Source organism: Amaranthus tricolor, chromosome 3 (assembly GCF_026212465.1).
Source record: "Amaranthus tricolor cultivar Red isolate AtriRed21 chromosome 3, ASM2621246v1, whole genome shotgun sequence".
In the NCBI taxonomy this organism is placed as follows: Eukaryota; Viridiplantae; Streptophyta; class Magnoliopsida; order Caryophyllales; family Amaranthaceae; genus Amaranthus; species Amaranthus tricolor.
The window spans coordinates 5,528,064-5,549,742 of record NC_080049.1 but is presented as its reverse complement, the minus strand read 5'-3'; the positions used below and the strand labels follow the sequence as shown (position 1 = coordinate 5,549,742).

General features: G+C 30.8%; 2 protein-coding genes across 2 annotated transcripts; one reads left to right on the top strand and one right to left on the bottom strand.

The window, feature by feature from the left end:
• Positions 1–10,299: 10,299 nt before the first annotated feature.
• On the bottom strand, positions 10,300–12,845 carry LOC130808262 (uncharacterized). Its single transcript, XM_057673744.1, has 5 exons — positions 12,254–12,845; positions 11,608–12,061; positions 11,129–11,543; positions 10,639–11,037; positions 10,300–10,413 (listed from the first exon to the last, which is right to left on the bottom strand). Exons 1-5 carry the CDS (start codon positions 12,843–12,845, stop codon positions 10,300–10,302), a joined length of 1,974 nt encoding a protein of 657 aa, XP_057529727.1.
• Positions 12,846–16,964: 4,119 nt separating this feature from the next.
• LOC130808261 (probable WRKY transcription factor 31) lies at positions 16,965–20,324 on the top strand. The gene is made up of 6 exons (XM_057673743.1): positions 16,965–17,062; positions 17,990–18,070; positions 18,451–18,622; positions 18,939–19,052; positions 19,672–20,179; positions 20,314–20,324. The coding sequence occupies exons 1-6, from the start codon at positions 16,965–16,967 to the stop codon at positions 20,322–20,324; spliced, it is 984 nt and encodes a 327-aa protein (XP_057529726.1).
• Positions 20,325–21,679: the final 1,355 nt, after the last annotated feature.

The following is a 21,679-nucleotide window of genomic DNA, read 5'->3' as shown; positions in this document are numbered from 1 at the left end:
CTGAGAATACTAACAATAACGTGTCTAATTTTACAATTAAATATAATGCATAGTTAATACTTATAGTTTTATTTTTTTTTTTTTGGATTTTTTGGTTGTAGTTTAAATATCTTTTTGATATGATTTTGTAGTTTAGTTCAGTTTTCCTTTTGATATGACATATAAAAATTGACATAAATAATATTAGAGAAAATATTAGTTATGTGATTAATTTTTATATTTTATCCTCATTTTTGCTATCGTTTTCACTGAATTTGAGTCTTGAATTTGCCACTACGATTAAATCCAACATTACAATAAGTTATATAATATAAATTATAATCATCGGTTATATCATGAGTTATATTTGAAATAAAAAAATTTTGGTGGAGCACCAATTTCGTATACATACAACTTTTACATTTAAATCTTGTGAGACATGAGCTCACAAATTAATACATATGTACGTTTATTGAGTATGTTCAAATTTTTATATCAAACTATAGTATTGAAAGATCTCTATTCATATTTGTAAATTTAAGGTTTTTGAAATTAAAGTTGAAATTATTTACAGCAACTTATGATGTATGGCTTGTTAACATAACATTACAATAAGCATCATTAACTATGTCATTTCGTGGATGCTGGTGCTCGTAATCTATCTAATAATATGTACTATGTCTTTTCCATGATATAAGATGTATCATCCTCAAACAAATTACCTTTTCAAGTGGTATTAGGTATGAATTGATTTTGTGAAAAAACAATTGGAATAAAACAAATATGCGATGTGTAAAACATATAATACCAACAACCAGACATAATATTGAGGATGAAAAAAAATATAATATTACCTCATGTGTCGATCACTATTGCACGAGTTTGCAAGCTATTGTACTTTATTAGTACAATCTCATGTATAACTGTATTCGTAAAACTGGAGAACAAAATTTCTCGATCCTAATGTACCAAGCATTAACTAGAAAGATGCATTTTCAAACTAACCCCAAAATAGCTCGAAACTGATCCAACTCGAAACCCGATCAAACGACCATCTTTCCAGTTACGCTCAATCGATTATATCTCGAGTTATGCACAACTAATAATTATAAAAATTTGATATTATGAAAATATATATCGAGACGATCAATAAAACAAGATCCCACATGGCTATGTTTTTTTATATACTAGCCGTAATTGCAAAATAAGAAATGCTTAAAATGGGCTTGGGTGCAACTAAATAAAATACTCCCTCCACGCCATTTTAATTGTCACATTTCCTTATTTCGCAAAACCATATCAATTGTCACATTTCTATTTTTTTTAATTTTTTTTTTTACCTAAATATCCTTAATTCACACAAGTAATTACGAATATACCCCCATATACCTTACTTACCCAATTACCTTTCACTACTTACTCTTCACTAATTACCCTTTACTACTTATCCAATTAATGGACCCATACTATCCTTAATAACCGTGCCCAAGCAAATGGGACAATTATATTGGTGTGGAGGGAGTGTTAATTAAGATATAAGTGATAATAAGAGAGCGATTAATGAGGAACTCATTTGGTACTTGACTTCATTTCTGAACGAGTCTTATGGTAACTAACAACCAATAACATTCACTTTCTTACCAGTTTTACTTTCACTTTAACTGAATTACATGTTTTTAGCTATTTTTAGACATGTAATTTGACTTCACCTTCTTTTTGGGACTCTTTTTTCTCTCTTAATTTACTTTCGTACTTAAATTCAACATTATATATTCCATTGTCTCCTCTCTCTTTTCTTTTCTATTTATTTCGCTTCCATTTTTCTAATATTTTTATTATTATTCGTCTGAATCGTTAAGATCATCATTAAATTCAACAGATATGGAATATCATCATACAGTTACAAATCATGATGATGATGATGATGATAATCATCACAGCGGCTATGATTTTTTGTCGGAAGAAATATTAAAAATCGACGATATTACTACTATCCAACACAATTATGGTGATCATGATCATATCAATGTATGTAACTGTTTTTAATACTTAATTATTAGTTTTTTTTGCTATTGTTCATGATGATTTGGTTTGTATCAAATTCTATGTGATATATAGCTATTTGTTTCATATTATTAAAGTGGATTTTAGTCAATACATAAATTGCTGTGAAACATGGTCCTTCCGAGAGACGCACTATATAGGTTATAGTCTAATTAATACTTTAAACTATTCATTTTAGGTATCCTATTTACTTTTGGACATTATTCATCTATCACTCTAAATTGTATTTTATTATTAATCTATAATTTAAAACATAGTTATGTAGGATCTTGTTTGATTATCAACTTTTTAAAATTTTTAATTATGCAATTAGATTTAATAAGAATTAAATAAATGCATTGGATAGAGTGTATAAAATAAATGGAACAAAAAATAAAAATATGGACTTCTTGTTTTAAAAAGAGACGATATCTCATGAAAAGGAAAATAATAGTAGTCAATGCAATTTTTTTATGAGAAATTCTATGTGGTAAATCTTATTTTGTTGAAATGAGAGTGCTAGTATTTTTCAAAAGTTTTTTCCACCATCAAATTAACATTTGTATGTCATAATCATCAAAAGAACATTTGTATTTTCGTTAACTTTTTTTTTCATTAATATCGATTGTTCTTCAAACTTCACCTCAGCAAACCCTAAAATTTAAATCCGCCACTCTTCGACCCAAATCTCACGTTCTAATTTGGGGATTGTCTTTCTTTCATCACTCTGAGTGACACCCAACATCCAATTCCAAACCCAGAATCATCAATTCATTTTCGTCCCCAATTTCTTCTCTCTTTTTTTTTCACTTAATAAACCTAATTTCATCTTCACTAATTCAATTTTGAAGTTGATTAATTTTTCTATATTATGAAGGATCGACCGCAATCATCTGTGTACGTACGTGCCGCCGCATCAGAGGCTTCAGTTTAATTCCAAGATAGAGTCTAATCATAATCTAGTTTGATATTTGTTTGATTTTAAAAGCTTCCATTACAAGTTTTTCTCCCCACTATCTATTAAAATAATCTAGAAAAATCTAGAATTTTAATTAAATATAAAAATATCTAAATTAAAAAATTAAAAAATAAAAATATCTAAGATAATATAATAGAAGATCCTAGAAAAAGTAATTAAAAAATAAAAATATCTAAGATATTTTAGTAAACTTATAACAAAACTCAACACTATAAATACCATGTAATCAATTTTTTGGTAATGAAGAACAATATCCATTTTACATATTCACTCATCTTTCTCTCCAAATAAATCCATTCACAGTTTTACCATCTAAATTTTCCTACATTTGGTATCAAGAGCTAATTAAAACCAAGACCTCCAAACAACCTAAACACATTAACCAACATACTCCACAATAAAATAAACCTCTAACCACAAAATAAAAAATGACCTCAACCATTAATTACCCCCAAGTTAATTGGGTTCCTACATTTAAGGGAGAAAAATATGAACAATAGGCTATGCAAATGAGGTCAATATTTATCTTTCAAGATTTATGGGAATTAGTACAAGAAGTTTACGAGCAAACACCCAAAGATGACACTAAAGAGTCATCTTGGGATGAAACAAAAATAAAACAATATAAACAAAATAGGATAAGGGATAACTATGCACTATCCCTATTATATCGTGGAGTCGACAAGGCAATACTTACAACGATTATGCCCGCAAAAACAGCTACGGAGGTTTGGAGGATCCTGGAAACAAAATACAGAGGTTCTGAAGAGGTAATTCTTTTTAAACTCCAATCATTATGGAGAGAATTTGATAATTTATTAATGGCAGAAAATGAAACAATACATTCATTTTTTGACCGAGTCACTAATATAATTTATCAAATAAGATCAAATGGTGGTAAAATAGAAGATGAAAATGTGATTCGAAAAATATTAAGGAGTCTATCACAAAAATATAACATTATTGCCACAATAATAGAAGAAGTTAACAAGAAAAATTTATCTCAATTAAGTATACCCGAACTAATGAGATCACTACTTGCACATGAAGATAGATTAAAAAGATTTAACGAAGAACCACTAGAACAAGCTTTTCAAGCTAAGTTAAAATTTTCTAATGGTGAAAATAAAAATAGTCATTGTAAAAATTATGAAAAAGGACAATCATCAACTAATTGTAGCAAGGGGAGAGGAAATTTTAAAAATCAAAGGAGTCGATTAAATAATCAAACTGACCTTTATTGTAAATTATGTAAGAAAACTAACCACAATACTAATGATTTTCGGTATAAATGTAAGAGGTGTAAAAAACACACTCACCTCTAAAGTAAGTGACATATGGTATATTGATATTGATTGTTCAAATCACATGACTGGCAATAAATATTATTTTGTCACTTTTGACGAAAATGTTAAACACACATTACACTTGGCGACGGTAAAAAAGAAGAAGTCGCAGGAAAAGGGACAATCGTCGTTAAAACAAAAAATGGCTCATCAAAATTAATTCATGAAGTTTTTTATATTCCCAAACTTGCACAAAATTTATTAAGTGTAGGCCAATTAATTAAAAAAGGATATGTGGTTAAATTTGAGAATAATAAATGTCAAATCTATGATAAAAATAAGGGTTTGATAATAACAACTGTTGAAATGGCTCATAACAAAATATTCCCAATAAAATTGCCATTTGAAGAAAAATTGGCTTTAAGCTCAATAAATGATGAATCCACCTTATGGCATTTGAGATTTGGGCATCTAAATTTTGACAGTCTAAAACTATTAAAACAAAAAGAAATGGTAATTGGACTACCATCGATAAAAAATGAAAGAAAAATTTGCGAAGGCTGTATATATGGCAAGATGCACAGATTGCCATTTTCTACCGCATCTAGCCAAGGCTCCTCTAGAGCTTGTTCATGCAGATATATGGGGTCCCACCAAGAATCCGTCTCTTGGCGGAAAAAGATGTTTTCTTTTGTTCGTAGATGACTACTCCCGCATGATGTGGGTATATTTCTTGGAGAAAAAATCAGAAGCTTTTTTCCCACTTCATGCAATTCAAAGCCCTCACAGAAAATCAAAGTGGGAATTCTCTTAAGATTCTTAGAACGGATCGTGGCGGAGAATTTACAAGCAACGAATTCAACAACTTCTGTAAGAAACATGGAATTAAAAGAGAACTTACAGCAAGGCGTACACCTCAACAAAATGGTGTCGCAGAAAGGAAAAACCGCACTATAGTAGAGATGGCCCGCAGCATGATGCAGGGTAAACATCTACCCAAAAGATACTGGGCCGAAGCTGTTCACACGGCAGTATATATCCTCAATAGATCTCCCACAAAAGCAGTTAAGGATTTAACGCCATATGAAGCTTGGCACAAGAGAAAACCAAGAGTAGAACACCTCAAAGTGTTTGGATGTGTAGCTTATGCCCACATTCCGAAGGAGAATCGGGAAAAACTCGATAAGAAGGGAGAAAAATGCATATTCATTGGATACAGTCACGAAACAAAAGGATATCGTCTTTACAAGCCTGAATCTAAACAATTAATCATCTCTAGAGACGTAATTTTCGACGAATCAACCGAATGGACGTGGAAGAAAAAGAAATTGAAGCTCGCGAAGGAGATACTCTCCTAAGAGATCCAAGTGAAGAAGACGGAGCAGAGCAACCAACAAACCCATTATCTCCGAGTCCAAAGTACACCTGAAAGTACAAGATCATCCCCAAGCTCAAGAAGCCAAACATCACGTTCAACTCCTCAACATCAAGAAGCCCGAAGATCAACACGAGATCGACAATTGCCATCATGGCTGCAAGATTACCATTGTGACCAAGCAATGATGGCTCTCTTCTGTAGTGAGCCACAAATATTTCAAGAAGCAGCACAAGAAGAAACATGGATTGAGGCTATGAACGAAGAAATCAAAATGATCGAGAAGAATCACACATGGAAACTTGTAGACAAACCACAAGACAAGGAAGTCATCGGACTCAAGTGGGTCTACAAGGTGAAACATAATGATGATGGCGCCATCAACAAGTACAAAGCAAGGCTCGTAGCAAAGGGATATACGCAACAACCAGGAATCGACTTCAACGAAACATATGCACCAGTTGTCTGCATGGAGACAATCAGAACAGTCCTGGCATTAGCAGCACAACATCAGCTACCAGTCTTTCAGCTCGACATCAAATCAGCATTTCTAAATGGAGAACTCGAAGAAGAAGTGTACGTCAAGCAACCGCAGGGATACGTCATCAAAGGCCAAGAAGACAAAGTATCCGACATCTTTTGATAATGGATGAGTTTTTCTAAACCTTAAAATAAATAAAAATGACGTAGTAATACTTCATATTCTATATAGTAATACTTTTTGATAATAGTTCTCTACTGATGAGTTGTATATTGTATGTGATGATAGACTAAATTAGAGCTTCGAGTTGCTCCAAGTATTGATTATATGGAGAAATCTGCTACTAATAATAGTGGAGGAGAAAATTTGAAGAGACAATATGAGAATAATCATACTGATGAGGTAATTAAGTATCTTTTTGTATTTTCATTATATATTGGATAACAAAAATATTTTATTGATTTTTTTATTGTCCAGAGTTACTTAAAGTGTAACTAAAATAAAAATAATGCATTAAATTTTGCTGAAAAAATATATAGGTTATACTTCTAAAAGAGGAGATAGGACGAAAAAGCGTTGAGAATCAAAATTTGAAAAATATAATTAATGAACAATCAACACATGCCGAGCCTTTGAAAGGGCAGAAATTAAAAGATGTAAACTTGATCAAAACAAATCCGAGACAGTCAACAAGGAAGAGGTAATTTTTTTTGTATTTCTTTTTTAAATTTTTATGTACGAATTATAGATATAAATTAGATAAAAATATGAGGCGACTATCCAAAGAACATATTTCTATTAACCTTCTATTATGCTCGATTGAGCAATCCATTATTACACTTGATCAACTTACACTACAAAAAACTAACAAATTGGCGACAGACGTTTTCGTCGCCATTCATAGCTAAATGGTCAAAAAGTAGGGTTGGCGACGAGCGGGCGACGGCTTATACGGTGGTCGCTATTCACTTCGTCGCTAATCCCAAGGTGGACGCCCTTTCCTCGCCGGTTTCCAAGGCGACAAGAGAGCGACGAATATTTCCATCGCCCAAAATGTAATAAGCTAGCGACGAAAGGGCGAGGAAACATGTTGTCGCCAATGGAGCTCTGACATGGGCGACCAACTGGCGACCAACAGGGCCGTCGCCACTGCTGTCTGCATTGATAAGACTAATCTGTTTGACTTTACAGCTTAGCGACCACGTGTCCGTCGCTAGGCCGTCGCTGGCATTAATTACCTTTGCGTGCTGGAATTTATTATTATTATTATTATTATTATTATTATTATTATTATTATTATTATTATTATTATTATCATTATTAGTATTATTATTATTTTTATTAATATTATTATTATTATTATTATTATTATTATTATTATTATTATTATTACTACTACTGTTATTGTTATAAATATTATTATTATTGTTAAAATGAATATTATTATATATATTAGTTTATATATTTTATATTATTCATAATTATAAAATAAAAATATAAACACATAAAACAAAAATATTAAAATGAAAAAACTCAAAATATTATATATAAATCTAAAGTTTATTTATAAAGTCACAAAAATTACAAATATTTTTAATCATTCATTGAGGAGGTGGAGGAGGGGGTTGATTTAAATTGAAATGCGATTCAAGGAATTTCGTAAATTGTTCTCGTTCTCGTGCTAATTGTTCAGTCATCCTTTGATGATTCTCATAGGCTGTCTGAGCATTTCCTCTTCGAATCACTTCCCATAATTGATTATTAAACTCCATTTGCCGGGCTTCTAAGTCCGCAAACCTTTGTTGTATAATGGCTACATAATCAGGTGGTGCAGGCTGAGAAGACGGAATATCCGTTGGCTCGGGAGGATAAATAATCTGAGAGGCGGAACTAACCCCAAAAACCTCTTTGCTTTTTTTGTATTTTTTATTTGACCCGCTTTCTACGTTTTTTATTGCATCCAACCAAACTTTACTTGGGTCGCGAGTTGGATGCTCCTCCATCAAAGAACGATATTCAACCTACAATAAAAAAAAAATAAATCAATTACTAATAAACTAAATATTAATTGATACTAAAAATAAATAAATCAACAAGTTTAATAATTATTACATTAACTTTTTGTGACTTGCTATTTGTCCATTGGGAACAATCTCCTGTGTCATTGTCAAAGACCCCATGCGTTCGTGTAAATATTTCGTAGGGCGTGGGTCTTTGACCTTGTGATTGTTCCTTAAATAATTAAAAAAAAACGACTTAAAACTAAGAAAAGATAAGAAAAAAATTCAATATAATAATACTTAATTGACAAAATACTTACCAAATCCCGCATTGTTTTGGCGTGCGGGATTGAGCCACCTATATGAGTGGCTTCAGCTCTGTCTTTTCCTCCACGTCTGTTGGAGGAATTTCTAGCCGAAACGGCTTTATTATCTGGGCGTTCCCAATCCGCCTTCCATCGCGCCCAGGTCTCATTATCGATGGAAGGAGGTTTAAATTCGGGCTTGCTTTTCAACGTCTTACGCCATTTGAAAAACATATCCGAATAGCGCTTTGCCGCTTTTTCTTCCCACGACCTTCGAACAAAATGTTCGAGACGAAGGTCCCATTTGTATTGTTTCTAAATAAATAAATATTTCATCAAATAAATTACTTAAAATAATTTATACATAAGAAAGTCTAAAAATAAAGAACAAAATAATAATTTTACCTTAAATTCATTAAAATAAAAATCTTTGGTGTGTTTTGTCACACCCTTCCAAGTACTACCTTCGACATCTTGCCTATGATTGAAGGTAGCCCTTATTTTGGATGCAATCGTATTTCCGGATATCGGATTAAATCTTACAATAATTAAGAAAATTAGTAAATATTGAAATTTTAATATTGAATAAATATTAATGATAATAAGATAATTAAAAGATTTACTTGTTTATGACGGGTAGCCATGGAAGATTCGGACGAGGATCGTCTCCATCGTCCTCATCCATATTTTGAACGGAATCACTTGGAGTATCTTCATTACTCACGTCAACTCAGTTACTGTTGTCTTCGTTATTGTCGTCATTATTGTCGTTGCTACTCGACAAATTATTCATTAAATAGTTGCTAGCCCAATCATTAAGGTCGTTATTGCTCATTTTGCCTACAATAAGAAGATGAGTTTTCAGAGTTGAACAAAAGCAAATGATCAATGGAGGAACAAAAACTGGTGAGGAAACGATGAAGGAATGAAGAAGATGAAGGAATGAAGAAGAAAATGCATGGCGCATGGAAAAATGGAAGTATATATTGCTGGTCTTCTGAGACTGGCGACCGCAATGTTTGTAGCCATCTCGTCGCCAAAGGTTGACAAGACCCAACAGAGCAAGCTTTTCAGATTTTCAAATTTGTACGTGCACATGGCGACGGAAATTTCCATCGCTCTCGCGTCGCCACTGTGATGACAAGACTCAACAAGTTTACTTTTCAGATGTTTTTGCGTGCTGCAGTGGATAAAAAGTTTCGCGCAGTATTTTCGTGTTATTGCGACGGGATTTATGGTCGCTAGTTGGTCGCTGCCTGCTCTGACATGACTAATCTCTTTGACTTTTACAGTGTAGCGACGAGTTTGGTGGTCGCTAGTTGGTCGCTGCCTGATCTGATATGACTAGTCTTTTTGACTTTTGCTGTTGGTCATCGAAAAATACGGCTCTAACTACAAATTTATTACCGTTGTCATTATTATTTATTACTATTATTATTATTATTATTATTATTAATATTATTATTATTATTAATTTTATTATTATTATTAGTATTATCATTATTAGTATTATTATTATTATTATTATTATTATTATTATTATTATTATTATTATTATTATTATTATTATTATTATTATTATTATTATTATTATTAATATTACTACTATTATTGTTATAAATATTATTATTATTGTTAAAATGAGTATTATTATTATAATTATTATTGTTATTATTATTATTACAATTTTTGTTAATTATTAGTATTGTTATTATGATTATTGTTGATATATATTGATTATTTTGTTGTTGTTATTATTATTATTACTACAAAATTTTAATAATTCAAAGGATTATATTTAAATTGTATCAAATATTACAAAATATTAAATAATTACATATAAAAATTAAATTAATCTTCATCACTAAAATAGTCGTCGTTTTCAACATCTTCATCTTCGGATTGTTCGTCTTCTGACAATACAAGATCCACATTTTCTTCAGTATCTTCATCATTATCATGCACCTGTTGAACAATTTCGCCAGATGGATCAAGAAGCGGTGTTTGGGAAACATCTTCTTCAATTTCAATGCGGTCCCTATTTTCTTCTTGGAAAGCAGCATCTTTGGATTCCTGTTCTACTTCTTTGTCAAATTTATTTTGTTTGACTTTGCAAACCGCTCTCCAATCTTTTAAATTTTGTCGTGTACTCGGATATGGAAGATAATACACTTGACATGCTTGACTTGCCAACACAAACAGATCATATAAACAATACGAGCGACCTTGATGTATGTCAACTAACTTATATCGTTTATGAATATTTGTTCCGCGGCTATTTCCAGTAGTAGTTGGGTCATACCAATGACATTTGAACAACGTTACTCTTTTGATTGGTATCCCCGGGTACTCAACCTCTACGATTTCAAGCAATTGCCCGTAAAAATCTTCTTCGTCACGACTGTTGTCACCAGCTTTGACGCACACTTCACTATTGTCTGCTAATTTATTTGATGCATGACGTACGATATGGAATCTGTATCCGTTTGTGTAACAGACATTGTAACTCCGAGCATATTTTAGTGGTCCTTCAGCAATCTGCTTCAAAATGTCACTGTTCACTCGGTTATCGAATGATCCTTGTCTTGCCTGTCAGATAAATGGAAATAACTTTATGAATTTAATTAACGTAATACTGACATACATACATAATAACTAACGTAATAGATGAACAACATACTGCAGTTCTGAAGGCATTAGCGAAATTCTCTTGAACAAACGCTTCAATCCTCTGACTTGACCAATTCAGTTGATGTCTTTGAATTGAACTTTTAAACTCAGATATAAATACATCCACCTCTGGACAATTCATGAGCACGTATCTATGTGCAATCTCGTAATCTCTTTCATCCAAAATATATGCTACTCCTTTTCCATGAAATCTTATTGGATGACTGAAGATTGTGAATACACCAGTTACAATATTGTTGTAACTTCCATCGTCGTTCCTAGGAAGGTCTCTGACCCTGCATCGCACATGTGGCTCAAAATAATGGGAAACAAAATGCGATGCTTCCTCGGTTAAATATGCGTTGCATATCGACGCTTCAACATGAGCTTTATTTCTGACATTCAGTTTCAAATGTCTAAGGTACCTGTACGGAAAAATTAGTTCACCGGTAGAATAATGAATAAATTAATTACATATGATTTATATACCTCTCAAATGGATACATCCATCTGTATTGGACCGGTCCAGCAATTCTAGCCTCATATGCCAAATGGATCGGAAGGTGTTCCATGCTATCAAAGAATGTGGGCGGAAAGATAGTCTCTAGTTTGCAGATGATAACCGGAATATCTGCTTCCATTTTCCTCAAATCCTCCACACATAGCTTTGTGGTAGTCAAACTTCTAAAATATAAGCTCAACTTCGTAAGCGCTTCCCAAACCTTCACCGGTAACAATTCTCTGAATGCAATTGGAATTAAACGTTGCATGAAAACATGACAATCGTGACTTTTCATGCCAAACAATTGATGCTTGGCCATGTCAATATTCCTTGCCATATTGGAGACATAACCATCGGGAAATCTAATACTCTTCAACCATTGAAGCAAGGCACGTATTTGTTGTTCATTTAATGTATAGGAAGCTTTAGGAATAGACGTACCTGTATATAATCAAAATAAGATGTTACATGAATTAATATTAATTATTAATTATATAAATGTTTGAGTGTACACGTACCTATAGGATGCAATTCTGAACGTATACCAAGTTCACGCAGATCGTGTCTACCCTTGATGTGATCCTTTGTTTTACTTGGCACACACAACAAAGTGTTGAAAATGTTATCAAAAACATTTTTTTTCTATGTGCATAACATCTAAATTATGGCGAATCGTGTTAGTTTTCCAATATGGCAAATCCCAGAATATGCTCCTCTTCTTCCATCCAGCAGAGTATATACTAACCTCTTTATTATGCTCCGGTGCATCTTCTTCATTGACTTTCAAAAAACCAAACTGGTCCAATTCATCAAGCAATTCAAATCCTGTCCGAATGAAAGGTGGGTCTCTCTTCTCAACAATGCCTGCTCTGAAATTTGTTCTATTTCTCCTATACGGATGACTTTTATCCAAAAACCTTCTATGACAGTCAAACCAACACACCTTCTTGTTATGCGTAAGGTAGAAAGCTTGGGAATCATCCATGCAGTAAGGGCAAGCATATCGGCCCGCAGTACTCCACCCGGACAACATCGAATAAGCCGGAAAGTCATTGATCGTCCACATTAAAGCTGCTCGTAGTTGAAAATTCTCCTTTCCTGACACATCATATGTACAAATACCCTCCTCCCACAACATATTCAACTCTCGTATTAGAGGTTGAAGATATAAGTCAATGTTGTGCTTTGGATTACTTGGCCCAGGAACAATCACGGTCAAGAACATATACGGCTTCTTCATGCACATCCATGGCGGAAGATTGTATGGTGTTAAAATGACAGGCCACGATGAATACTGTTGACCCGAACTTCCAAATGGGTTAAAACCATCTGTACACAGACCAAGCCGCACGTTTCGAGTCTCCAATGCAAAGTCTGGATGAATGTCGTTAAATGTCAACCACGCTTCAGCATCGGACGGATGTATCATCTCTCCATCCTTAGTGCGGTGTTCTGCATGCCACCTCATATGCTTAGCTGTTGCCTCTGAAGCATACAATCTTTGTAATCTGGGCCCTAAGGGAAAATAATGAAATTGTTTCCGCGAAACCTTATCACCCTTACTGTTTCTTCTCCATCTAGAAGTTTCACAAATGTAACAGCAAGTTGCATTCGCATTATTCCCCCAATATATCAAACATCCGTTAGGACAACAATCTATCTTCTCAATAGGTAATCCAAGAGCAGCTATTTGTTTTTTCGTTTCGTAGAAGTTTTTTACCATCGTATTCTCTTCTGGTAACACTTCGTTGACAATACCACAAATATCGTCGTAACACCTCTCAGTGAGACGATTGTCTGTCTTCAGGTTTGTAAGTCGACCAATAATAGACATCTTCGTGTGATTTTTACAACCTTCATACAGAGGACTATTTACAGAATTTAACATTTCAAAAAATTGTTGACACTGTGGGTTTGGATTTTCGTCAACGTGTACCGGTGGTTCATTATCTACTTACTCTACATTATACTGTGAGGGAAAAAAGTAATGTAATTGCCTGGAAACACACTTGCTGCTGCATCATGCACCATTTGTGCGTATGGATTTGGATTGTTTGACGATTGCTCTCCGACTTCCGCTGCAACATCAGATGTTGTTCCTATCTCTGTGTTCTGATGATATTCCCACTCATAGTAATTTTCAACAAACCCCCTTCTCATTAGATGTTCCCTTATTTCATCTACTTCCTTAAAGCAACAATTTTTACACTTTTTACAAGGACATCTAATCTCAGAACTCATGCTTTGTGTACGAGCAAAATCTAAAAACTCTTCCAACCCTCTCATAAATCTTAAACTAAACTTTCCATTTTTTCGTCGGTTGTACATCCAACTTCTTTCTTGCCTATAACTCATTTTTAACACCTAAATATAATATAATAGCATAATCATTCAACTTATCAAAAAAGTAAGTTAATGACAATAAAAATATATATATGATAATAATAATTTAATTATTTTAATAAAAACTAATAAAGCAAACTAATGTCAATTAAAATAAAATAAAAAATAATAAAAAATATAAAAACTCAAGAAAATAACAAAGAAAATAAAATATGTACAAATTAAATAATAAAATTAATGACAATAAAAACTAAATATAAATAATAAAAATAAATAAAATTAACTCATATAAAAAAAACAAAAAACTCACTAACCTTTTCAAATTAATGACAATAAAAATATATATATATAATAATAATAATATAATTATTCTAATAAAAACTAATAAAGCAAACTAATGTCAATTAAAATAAAATATAAAATAATAAAAAATATAAAAACTCAAGAAAATAACAAAGAAAATAAAATATGTACAAATTAAATAATAAAATTAATGACAATAGAAACTAAATATAAATAATAAAAATAAATAAAATTAACTCATATAAAAAAAACAAAAAACTCACTAACCTTTTCAAATTAATGACAATAAAAATATATATATATGTGATAATAATAATATAATTATTCTAATAAAAACTAATAAAGCAAACTAATCTCAATTAAAATAAAATATAAAATAATAAAAAAATAAAAACTCAAAAAAATAACAAAGAAAATAAAATATGTACAAATTAAATAATAAAATTAATGACAATAGAAACTAAATATAAATAATAAAAATAAATAAAATTAACTCAAATAAAAAAAACAAAAAACTCACTAACCTTTTCAAATTAATGACAATAAAAATATATATATATATATATATATATATGATAATAATAATATAATTATTCTAATAAAAACTAATAAAGCAAACTAATGTCAATTAAAATAAAATATAAAATAATAAAAAATATAAAAACTCAAAAAAATAACAAAGAAAATAAAATATGTACAAATTAAATAATAAAATTAATGACAATAGAAACTAAATATAAATAATAAAAATAAATAAAATTAACTCATATAAAAAAAACAAAAAACTCACTAACCTTTTCAAATTAATGACAACAAAAATATATATATATATGATAATAATAATATAATTATTCTAATAAAAACTAATAAAGCAAACTAATGTCAATTAAAATAAAATATAAAATAATAAAAAATATAAAAACTCAAAAAAATAACAAAGAAAATAAAATATGTACAATTTAAATAATAAAATTAATGACAATAGAAACTAAATATAAATAATAAAAATAAATAAAATTAACTCATGTAAAAAAAACAAAAAACTCACTAACCTTTTCAAATTTTTTAGCTTCCAAAGCTTCGAAAATATACTACATATTTTTTAGTTTCCAAAGCTTCGAAAATATACTACAAATTATTTAGCTTACAAAGCTTCGAAAATATACTACGATGGACAACAATCAGTGGGTTATTTATAGAATAACAGCGACAAAACGGCGATGAAAAAGCGATAAACAAACCAACCATCGCCATTGTTGAATTCAAATTCAAAAATAGGGCGACCAAATGGCTACGTAACATACCCGTGGCCAAGTTATAAACTAAAAAACAAACAAGAAAGAGAAAATAGGCGACGCCCAGGCGACCCGGGAACCCGTCGCCCAGAATCTGGAAAAAAATAAAATCCAAATGTTTTATTTGGCGACCAATGGGCGACGCTCTAAGGGCCATCGCCATTGCTCTTTTTGCTTTGCGACCCACGTGTTCCTCGCTAAGTCGTCGCCAACTTGCTTTTTGCTTTTGCGACCTCTTTTTCCCTCGCCTTGTCGTCGCCATTGGCGACCAGCTGTTCATGTCGCCATTTTTCCATCGCTAAATGAAGAGTTTTTTGTAGTGTTAAATATACAAATTATCCTACTACATGCCTAAATACATCATATAAATTGATTATTTGGTTTTTGACGCAATAATTTAGGATGACATATTCATGTTTTGATTGAATTTTGATAGAGTAAAATTAAAATAGCTCATTAAATAATTTACATTTCTATATTATTTAAAGATGTAAATGATGTTTGCATTACTAGCTATCAAGTGTCAATCAAAATAACTATGTTTAATTTGAAAATAGATTTTAAAGATAAGTGAGAATTATTATAATGCCATACTTTTTTATTTATATTTAATTAATTTATTAAATGGTTGTAAAATTAATTTTTTATATTAAATGATGAAGAACCCAATAACTAGGTAGCACAAGGAGTAATAGCTCATGGCCACACTTTTAAGGACTCGTATCCACATAAGTAAAGTTTATCAAACAAATACTTCTTTGTTCCATTATACTTCCTCCGTTCCATAATACCCGCTATATTTTCTATTTTTAGCAATTTCTTATTACTTGCTACATTTTTGTTTTTAGTAATAAAACAATCATTTAAAGTTCTACCTACTCCTATTTTTATTCTACTCTATACTCTATACTCTATAATAAAATACTATACTATACTCTATAAAGTAACCTAACAACCTATTTTTCTTTTTTCTTTTTCAATTAACAATAATAAAATACCATATTCTATAAAGTAAACAATCAGCTACAGTGTAGGTCAATCACTTTTCTTAATTCCCGTGCCTATGCAAATGTAGCAACAATATCAGAACGGAGGAAGTACTTATTACTAATAGTGACATTTCTCCAATAAACATATCACCATCAATAGCAAGTATTCCTAACCACATAATTTAAATTATCGAGCTATTGTTATTATTTAATTCATTTCTAAGCTAAGTTGCAATTTTCTTGTTTTTCTTATCTTTTATAGATTTTTATATTCTATAAATATAATGGGCGCATTACTCTTATTAATCAAGTTATTTCTCTTATTTTATAATAACTTATTGTCAAATTTATTTAAATTATATTTTTAAAAAGGAGAAGCACATTTTACATTTTTGTTATTCATTGTACATAAGTATGTATGCAAAAACTTCCCAGGGCTTTAAAGACGTTCCAGACAACTCTACCGACAACGAGAAAATGAATCAGCAAATGAGACCGTTATCGGCTCTAAGGCAAGGAACTCTTAACTTTTTTTTTTTTTAGTGGAAGCAACTCTTAACTTTGTTGGATATTATTAGTGGTATTTAAATAATTCAAAGGCAAGCAACTTTTAACTTCTCTTAAAATTATTAATTTTTTTTTAAAGTCAATTGCTATTACTAAAATATATATTTGGAAGACAAAATTATAAAAAACTATCTAATCTATACCTTTTTATAAAAAACTACCTTATGTAAAATTTTTTGCAAAGACCTACCTTATATAATACAGTTCTTTGCAAAACACTACCTTATTAACGGTTTTTTGCCTTTGACCGTTTAATTTATCCCTTGACCGTCACGTGACAGTCACGTGATTCTTTAAACCCACCTTCTTCTTCATTTGATGAAGCTTCCATAGCTGATAAGCTTCTTCATTTGCAAAACCCAGTATTTCTCTCCCCCATTTTTTTCCAATATTCTTCCTTGATAAGCAGAATTTTGATTTTTAATAAAATTAAAATTCAAACCCTTAATTTTAACTAATTAAACATAAAATAACCCATTTGCTAACTTCTCTCACAAAACACCAAAAGTTCATAAATTTTTAATCAGCCATTGTAATGTATATTTCAATAAATCTATAAAATATACTCCATATTATCCCTTCCCGAAGAAGAATTTAGAGTAAATAAAATTAAAATTCTAGAATAAACCAATTGTTTATTCCTCTTACAGAACATTAAAGATTAAATCTTTAAAACATCCATTGTAATCTATCCTTTAAAAAATTTATAAAACATACTCCACATTAAAAAATGAGGAAAAAAGAAGAATTTAGAGTAAATAAATCAAAATTCTAAAAACCCATTTGCTAATTCCACTTATAGAACATCAAAGATTCAATCTTTTTAACATTTAATGTAATATAACTCTGAAATAAATTCATAACATTAACAGCTTGAATCTGTCTCATAATCAGCTTTTCGGATCAATTTCTTCTGCTCTCGGGTCTTTGCCTGAGCTCGATAATCTTGATTTGTCGGATAATCAGCCATGGAAGCTTCATCAAATGAAGAAGAAGGTGGGTTAAAAGAATCACGTGAATATCACGTGACGGTTAAGGGTTAAATTAAACGGTCATAGGCTAAAAACCGTTATAAGGTAGTGTTTTGCAAAGAAATGTATTATATAAGGTAGTTTTTTGTAAAAAATTTTACATAAGGTAGGTTTTTACAAAAAATGTATAGATTAGGTAGTTTCTTATAATTTTCAATAATTTATTTATTACTAAAAAACTAATGACCCATAATTCATTGTGTAAAACTAAAATTTAAAATTGCATAATTGATATAATTTCCTTTGGAAGCCAAGCATTGAAGAATTACACTTAATTTATATTTATTAACTTATATTCTCAGAGATGATGAGCAAACAAATAAAATCTACATTAGAGAGGATCATGAAATAAATATAGGGAACAAGAATTATATATCAACTGGTATGCAAACGGTCATAAATGCTGAAGAGCCTCATCAAGAAATCAAGAAAAAAGCTCGAGTGTGCATTCGAGTTTCCACAAAAGAAAATATGGTATTTTTTTCAAATCTCATTATTGCATGCGTTGATTCTATAAATAATAATGAAAGTTTATAGTGATGTTAAGTAATTAAACTTCATAACTACTAATCTTTCTTGCATTAAAATACTGCAACAAAATTTTCATTTATGTATACAAAATCTAATATATATATATATATATATATATATATATATATATATATATATATATATATATATATATATATATATATATATATATATATTTGATTAATTGTAGTATTATTTCAACTAATTATGTTTTATTTGATGTTAATTTTGATCGATATAAATTTAATCAATATTGCAGATAAGTGATGGATGCCATTGGAGGAAATATGGTCAAAAAATAGCAAAAGGAAATCCATATCCACGAGCATACTATCGTTGTAGCATGGGAACTTCTTGCCCCGTTCGTAAACAGGCACGCTAAGTTTTTTCTATCTGATATCTTTAAATTTTTATAAGTAATTTAGTTTTATGTTGGAATTTTTCTCTTAATATACGGATCCACACTTAAAATATGTATAAACCTTTACATGTTTAGTTTTAATAAAAAGAAATTATTTATTTTCTTACATTTTAACATATGCTATTAGATAATAAATTGATGGACACACCAATGGTGACAAATACACATTATTATGATATATTTATCTAATACTCGAACCCGTAAAAATTGGGTTTCAGGCTAGCTTTTTCCCCAAAGTCTTCATACTAATTTAAAAAACTTATCGCTTATTATCTTTATTTATGAGCCTAGATATGCCCTAGAAGAAATTATAAAAGCAATTAGAAGAAAATGCACCCTTTTATATAAAATTTATAGTACAGCACACTAACATCTAAATACTCAAATTACATGTCAACTAATGATATACAAACGTAACAATAACTTATCATTTAATTTGATTGTAAATTTCGGTCTTTTTTAAAATAATATAGTAGGTAAATTTTAATCTTTTTTAAAAATAATATAGTGACATTAATTGTATTTTAAAATTAAAGCAACTTATCATTTAATCTCATTGTAAAATTAATAGATACAAAGATGTCAAGAAGACAAAAGCATTCTTATGACAACGTATGAGGGACATCACAACCATCAGTTACCTGCCGCTGCTCAACCCATGGCTAATACAATATCATCTGCAATCTCAATGCTATTTAGTGGCGAAAACGCGCCAAGTTCAATCGATCAATTTTTTGCCCCAACCATATTCTCACACACTCCCGGCCTACCAAGCGTAGCCACAATCTCGGCATCGACTCCACATCCTACTATTACATTAGACTTCACTAAACAAGTAAACTCGCAATCGACAACACAAGATAGTATGAGCTTGATGAAATTTATGCAACTCTTAGGCCAAAGTCCCCAAGGTAATAGTAATTTGCCTATTGTTGACCTAATAAGTGTTATTAAGATGGCTTTGGAATCAGATCCCAATTTAATCTCCGTATTAGCATCAAGCATTGCCTCGACAATTAAGGCACATTTTGAAGGTAAAAAAGAAGATAGTATGGGGGATATTAGTGAGAATGCTATGGGTGAGAATTAGCTGAGAATACTAACAATAACGTGTTCAATTTTATAGTTAAGTAATTCATAATTAATACTTATGGTTTTTCTAAATTTTTCCGAATTTTATAGTTATAGTTCAATTTTCTTTTTGATATGACAGATAAAATTTGATACAAGTAGTAATTAGAGAGAATATTGGATATGTGATTAATTTTTATATTTTATCCTTATTTTTGTTTTATTTTATTATTCATTCTCTTTAAATTTTATTCATTATTGTATAATTATCTTCATTCCAAGTTTATTGTTTTGCGGGCTAAATTTGTATATTTTTGAGTTATTGATATTGCTTTTTATATATCTCGTATTAGCAACGAGAAGAGAAGTAAACTTGCGTTTTGTTGTTTTGTGTTTTGACCGTTTGACATAATTGGTTTTTAATGATCTGTTTGAGCGCTTTTTTTACATTCAATCCATTTTATTTGTTGTTTACAGAAAAAAAAAGGTTGCGCTCATGACTTTTATATTCGTTTATGTAGGAAATCAGTAGGAAATCAAATAAAATCAGAAATATTCTTTAGAGATCAGCATATTGTATTTTAGGCAGTATATTATTCAGCCCTTATTTCATTCCTAAATTAGATTAAGAATGTAATTATATAATACATGTAAATACTCAGAATAGAAGAATTAATTAAGCCTTTTGACAACCAAAAACGCTTCTATACAAAATCACATGGTATCAGAGCCTTAGGGTTCAGATCCAGAAAACCCATAAACCTTTGAAGGACTCATCATCTACCTTCTTACCTACAATGGCAGACGAAAACCAAAACACAAACCAGCAGCTCATTTCAGTTGCTCAAATGGAACAAATGTTCCAATATTTCCAGCAATTAAACAAACAAACCAATTCCACAAACGAACCACAAACAATTGACTTACGGGTCGCAGAAAAACTAACATATCACAATTACACCAAATGGTGTAAACTTATTCAAATCGCTATCGAGGGCAGAGGACGTCTCAGTCACATCATCAACGTACCTCCCGAGCCCACAGCCTCAAATTACATACAATGGAAACAAAGGGACTCAGTAGTTTTATCTTGGATTATATCCAATATCGATTCAGATCTAGTAAATCAATTTCTTGATTACACTACGGCGTGGGAACTCTGGAAAGGGATCGAAACACTCTTAAACAGTGGAAGGGATGAATTGCAAATTTTTGACCTTAGTAGTAAAGCAGCAAACCTTAAACAAGAAAATGACACAATCGAAATGTATTACGACAAGCTTAACACACTCTGGAAAGAAATCGATCGACGGATGCCAAATCCGATGAAATGTTCTGCAGATATCACAACATTCAATTCATTCATCCAGAGACAACGGCTTTATCAGTTTTTGGCCGGCATAAATGACAGTCTAGATGCAGAAAGGAGACAAATACTAAATCAAGACCCTTTACCAACTATCGAAATGGCGTATGCTATGATTCGTCGAGAATTAGCACGACGTGGT

Bases quoted from the DNA above. Each gene is read 5' to 3' on its own strand.
- LOC130808262 (XM_057673744.1), bottom strand. From the start codon at position 12,845: ATGTTCTTGACCGTGATTGTTCCTGGGCCAAGTAATCCAAAGCACAAC. The intron at 11,544-11,607 runs GTATATAAATCA...TTTTCCGTACAG, and splicing joins TGGATGTATCCATTTGAGAG to GTACCTTAGACATTTGAAAC. The intron at 11,038-11,128 runs GTATGTTGTTCA...TTTATCTGACAG, and splicing joins CTAATGCCTTCAGAACTGCA to GCAAGACAAGGATCATTCGA.
- LOC130808261 (XM_057673743.1), top strand. From the start codon at position 16,965: ATGTATGCAAAAACTTCCCAGGGCTTTAAAGACGTTCCAGACAACTCT. The intron at 18,623-18,938 runs GTATTTTTTTCA...TCAATATTGCAG, and splicing joins TTTCCACAAAAGAAAATATG to ATAAGTGATGGATGCCATTG. The intron at 19,053-19,671 runs GCACGCTAAGTT...TAAAATTAATAG, and splicing joins CTTGCCCCGTTCGTAAACAG to ATACAAAGATGTCAAGAAGA.